Source organism: Penaeus vannamei, chromosome 18 (assembly GCF_042767895.1).
Source record: "Penaeus vannamei isolate JL-2024 chromosome 18, ASM4276789v1, whole genome shotgun sequence".
Classification (NCBI taxonomy): Eukaryota; Metazoa; Arthropoda; class Malacostraca; order Decapoda; family Penaeidae; genus Penaeus; species Penaeus vannamei.
Window position 1 is genome coordinate 39,947,473 of NC_091566.1, and position 4,696 is coordinate 39,952,168.

At 50.8% G+C, this 4,696-nt stretch overlaps 1 protein-coding gene across 1 annotated transcript in view; it reads right to left on the reverse strand.

The window, feature by feature from the left end:
- The window catches only part of LOC138864837 (proteoglycan 4-like), a 3,776-nt gene extending 274 nt beyond the window's left edge, over positions 1–3,502 (reverse strand). The window contains exons 1-4 of the mRNA XM_070133446.1: positions 3,402–3,502; positions 1,376–1,763; positions 735–948; positions 1–103 (exon numbers count right to left, since the gene is read on the reverse strand). The exon at positions 1–103 is cut by the window's left edge and continues 274 nt beyond it. Of these exons, the coding sequence (XP_069989547.1) occupies positions 1–103; positions 735–948; positions 1,376–1,763; positions 3,402–3,502 (806 nt within the window). The remainder of the gene's footprint in view (positions 104–734; positions 949–1,375; positions 1,764–3,401) is intronic.
- Between the last annotated feature and the right edge of the window lie 1,194 nt (positions 3,503–4,696).

The window sequence follows — 4,696 nt, forward strand, 5'->3', positions numbered from 1 at the left end:
TGGTGTCCTGGGGTCGTGGTGTCTTGGGGTCGTGGTGTCCTGGAGTCGTGGTGTCTTGGGGTCGTGGTGTCCTGGGGTCGTGGTGTCCTGGGGTCGTGGTGTCCTGGGGTCGTGGTGTCTCGGGGTCGTGGTGTCCTGGGGTCGTGGTGTCCTGGGGTCGTGGTGTCCTGGGGTCGTGGTGTCCTGGGGTCGTGGTGTCTCGGGGTCGTGGTGTCCTGAGGTCGTGGTGTCCTGGGGTCGTGGTGTCCTGGGGTCGTGGTGTCCTGGGGTCGTGGTGTCCTGGAGTCGTGGTGTCTTGGGGCCGTGGTGTCCTGGGGTCGTGGTGTCCTGGGGTCGTGGTGTCCTGGGGTCGTGGTGTCCTGGAGTCGTGGTGTCCTGGGGTCGTGGTGTCCTGGGGTCGTGGTGTCCCGGGGTCGTGGTGTCCTGGGGTCGTGGTGTCCTGGGGTCGTGGTGTCTTGGGGTCGTGGTGTCCTGGAGTCGTGGTGTCTTGGGGTCGTGGTGTCCTGGGGTCGTGGTGTCCTGGGGTCGTGGTGTCCTGGGGTCGTGGTGTCCTGGGGTCGTGGTGTCCTGGGGTCGTGGTGTCTCGGGGTCGTGGTGTCCTGGGGTCGTGGTGTCTTGGGGTCGTGGTGTCCTGGGGTCGTGGTGTCTCGGGGTCGTGGTGTCCTGGGGTCGTGGTGTCTCGGGGTCGTGGTGTCTGGAGGTCGTGGTGTCCTGGGGTCGTGGTGTCCTGGGGCCGTGGTGTCTTGGGGTCGTGGTGTCCTGGGGTCGTGGTGTCCTGGGTTGTGTTGTCCTGGGGTCGTGTTGTCCTGGGGTCGTGGTGTTCTGGGGTCGTGATGTCCTGGGGTCGTGGTGTCTCGGGGTCGTGGTGTCCTGGGGTCGTGGTGTCTCGGGGTCGTGTGTCCTGGGGTCGTGGTGTCTCGGGGTCGTGGTGTCCTGGGGTCGTGGTGTCTTGGGGTCGTGGTGTCCTGGGGTCGTGGTGTCCTGGGGTCGTGGTGTCTCGGGGTCGTGGTGTCCATGGGTCGTGGTGTCCTGGGGTCGTGGTGTCCTGGGGTCGTGGTGTCCTGGGGTCGTGGTGTCTCGGGGTCGTGGTGTCCTGAGGTCGTGGTGTCCTGGGGTCGTGGTGTCCTGGGGTCGTGGTGTCCTGGGGTCGTGGTGTCCTGGGGTCGTGGTGTCCTGGGGTCGTGGTGTCCTGGGGTCGTGGTGTCCTGGGGTCGTGGTGTCCTGGGGTCGTGGTGTCCTGGGGTCGTGGTGTCCTGGGGTCGTGGTGTCTTGGGGTGGTGGTGTCTTGGGTTCGTGTTGTCCTGGGGTCATGGTGTCCTGGGGTCGTGGTGTCCTGGGGTCGTGGTGTCCTGGGGTCGTGGTGTCCTGGGGTCGCGGTGTCCTGGGGTCGTGGTGTCCTGGGGTCATGGTGTCTTGGGGTCGTGGTGTCTGGAGGTCGTGGTGTCCTGGGGTCGTGGTGTCCTGGGGTCATGGTGTCTTGGGGTCGTGGTGTCTGGAGGTCGTGGTGTCCTGGGGTCGTGGTGTCCTGGGGCCGTGGTGTCTTGGGGTCGTGGTGTCCTGGGGTCGTGGTGTCCTGGGTTGTGTTGTCCTGGGGTCGTGTTGTCCTGGGGTCGTGGTGTTCTGGGGTCGTGGTGTCCTGGGGTCGTGGTGTCTCGGGGTCGTGGTGTCCTGGGGTCGTGGTGTCTCGGGGTCGTGTGTCCTGGGGTCGTGGTGTCTCGGGGTCGTGGTGTCCTGGGGTCGTGGTGTCCTGGGGTCGTGGTGTCCTGGGGTCGTGGTGTCCTGGGGTCGTGGTGTCTCGGGGTCGTGGTGTCCATGGGTCGTGGTGTCCTGGGGTCGTGGTGTCCTGGGGTCGTGGTGTCTCGGGGTCGTGGTGTCCTGGGGTCGTGGTGTCCTGGAGTCGTGGTGTCCTGGGGTCGTGGTGTCCTGGGGTCGTGGTGTCCTGGGGTCGTGGTGTCTTGGGGTCGTGGTGTCCTGGAGTCGTGGTGTCTTGGGGTCGTGGTGTCCTGGGGTCGTGGTGTCCTGGGGTCGTGGTGTCCTGGGGTCGTGGTGTCCTGGGGTCGTGGTGTCCTGGGGTCGTGGTGTCCTGGGGTCGTGGTGTCCTGGGGTCGTGGTGTCCTGGGGTCGTGGTGTCCTGGGGTCGTGGTGTCCTGGGGTCGTGGTGTCCTGGGGTCGTGGTGTCCTGGGGTCGTGGTGTCCTGGGGTCGTGGTGTCCTGGGGTCGTGGTGTCCTGGGGTCGTGGTGTCCTGGGGTCGTGGTGTCCTGGGGTTAATGATTACTAGTAATCACAATCATTGTAAATTTTTTTATCATCATCAATATCATTGTTATTATTTTCTATATCATGATTTTGATCTCATCAACATCATCTTCATCATTGGTGTTATCTTATTCCTTCTTTCATTCCATTTTCCTTAGCACTATCAATACTATCGTAAGAAATATAATATCAGTGTTTTTACAGTCGTTCCACCAGTTAGTATTATCGTTATTCCTGTTTATTCCTCTTGCCCTTTATTATTGTTCTGTCTATAAGTATTATTAATATTATCAATACTTTAATTTTATTACCATTATTATTATCACTGTCATCCTTTCCTTTTGTTACTACTAATAGTATCACAACTACTATTACCGTGACATTTATCGTCATTATCGTTAATATTAGTATTACAAATACTATCAGGATCATAATTATCACCACCATCACTGTCACCGTTATCTTCATCATTATCTTTTATTCTATTTTTTTGGTTGATATTCATAGATGACAAAACGGTATAATGACAATTGAAATATTTGGAGGAAAGCTTTTATTTCATTACGAACCTTTATACATTAGAGATAGCGCGCAGTGAGCAAACAACATAAGCCGTTGAAAGAAAAAGGAGCTGTACTTTTTTCTCTTTTCGTTTTATTTGTGTCCCGACTGGATAACGGCTGTCATTGTGTGGGCTGTGTATTTGCGTGTTTCATATGTTTCTGTCTGTTTGTGTACATATACCATGTCCGCGTATGTCCTCTGTCTGCGTACATGTGTCTGTTTTGTATATGAGATTGGTGTCTGTGATTAGGTTTGCAAGGATATGTCTATGTGTATGTATTTTGTATATTTGTGTTTATACTGTTTGTGTTTGGCCACAACGGAGTAGTTTTAGTCCAAATGCAACAAAGGTGTCTTTAAGTTCTAGAATACTCTTAAAACGTGCGTTACGTGTTTACAAACATATTTGGCTTGAAGTATATTTTTCCCAAGCAAGACAAGTTTTCCTACAATCACTTTGCAGCCAAAGGGACAGAATGCTCGCCAATAATTGCTTTTCGAGTCAGAGTAAATACTACCTATTTTGCTGGCGTTTGATATGCTAATCTCTCCTCGATTGATAAACACATGACGGAAATACCTCCAGGACTTCGGTTGAGCCTCTGCAATGGCATGTTGCAAATTCAACTCTTTGTTACTCGTCGTTCGTTTGCAGACTGAATTTTCTACCAGGCGGAGCATTTCTGTGAGTAATAACCAATACTGTAGTGTGTGCGTGTTTTGTTGACCGTTGCGAGTGGCAGTATGAGCTAATATGTGATTTTTGAGATGTCTGTTCTTTGTTTTATTTATTATTCTTGCTTTTGTTTGTTTTTAGTGTGTGTGATTCTGCAGACCGATCATTTGTACAGTGTTGCAGACTATGTTTCTGAAGGTCTTGCTGATGGCGCAAACTTCCGCTGTGTGTCTTGTTATATCGCTATTTTAGGCGTTTTAGGCGTTCTCTAAAAGAAAGTACAATATCATGCACACACACACACACACACACACACACACACACACACACACACACACACACACACACACACACACACACATACGCACACACACACACACACACAGACTCACTCACACGCACACGCACACACAAGCGCACATCCCGAACAGAAGTGCTTTCAAACAAACTTGAACCCTCATCCGGATATTTTTCCATAATTGAAAGCAAAGAAAAATAATTTGATTGGCGGATTCCTACACAACCTCTAATCATTAGCCTCTCCTCTCCCCTTCTACCCTTTCCTCTTTTCATCTCATTTTTTTCATTTCCACTTTTATCGTATGGTCTCTCTTTCCGCTTTAATTCATACTATACTCTGTTCCCCTTCTTCTCGTTTTCCTGTTGTCTCTCTTTGCATTGTCATTCCTCTTCGATTTCCCTCTTCCCTTTCCCTCGCTTTTCTCTCTTCCTCTCTTCCGTGAATAATGCCACGGTTAACAAACAGCAAAAGCTTAAAGTGAACATGTATGTATTTTGAATATTACGTTTTCAGATAAAATGAAGAATTTCTGGACGCTACCAATGTACGTCGACGAAAGGGATTCTTTAAAGGGAAGTATACAGCAGAGGAAAATAATGACAAAAGATTTTAGAAACCTGAAGGGGGGGAGACAAGCAAAATGATGAAAGAACTAAAATAACAGCGGTCATATAAACGAGAGAAAATAGAATAATTTATGAACTCAAAAAGACAGAATAAATGATAACAATGGTGACAGTAATCATGAAAATCGCTTTGGTGATAATGATAGTGATAATATTTGTAATAATAATATTTTCGATAATGATAAAAATCACGGTAATAGTAGCTATGGTAACAATTGCTACTGCAGTTATGTTACTCTTATGAGTAGTGATATCAATAACGATCCTATTAT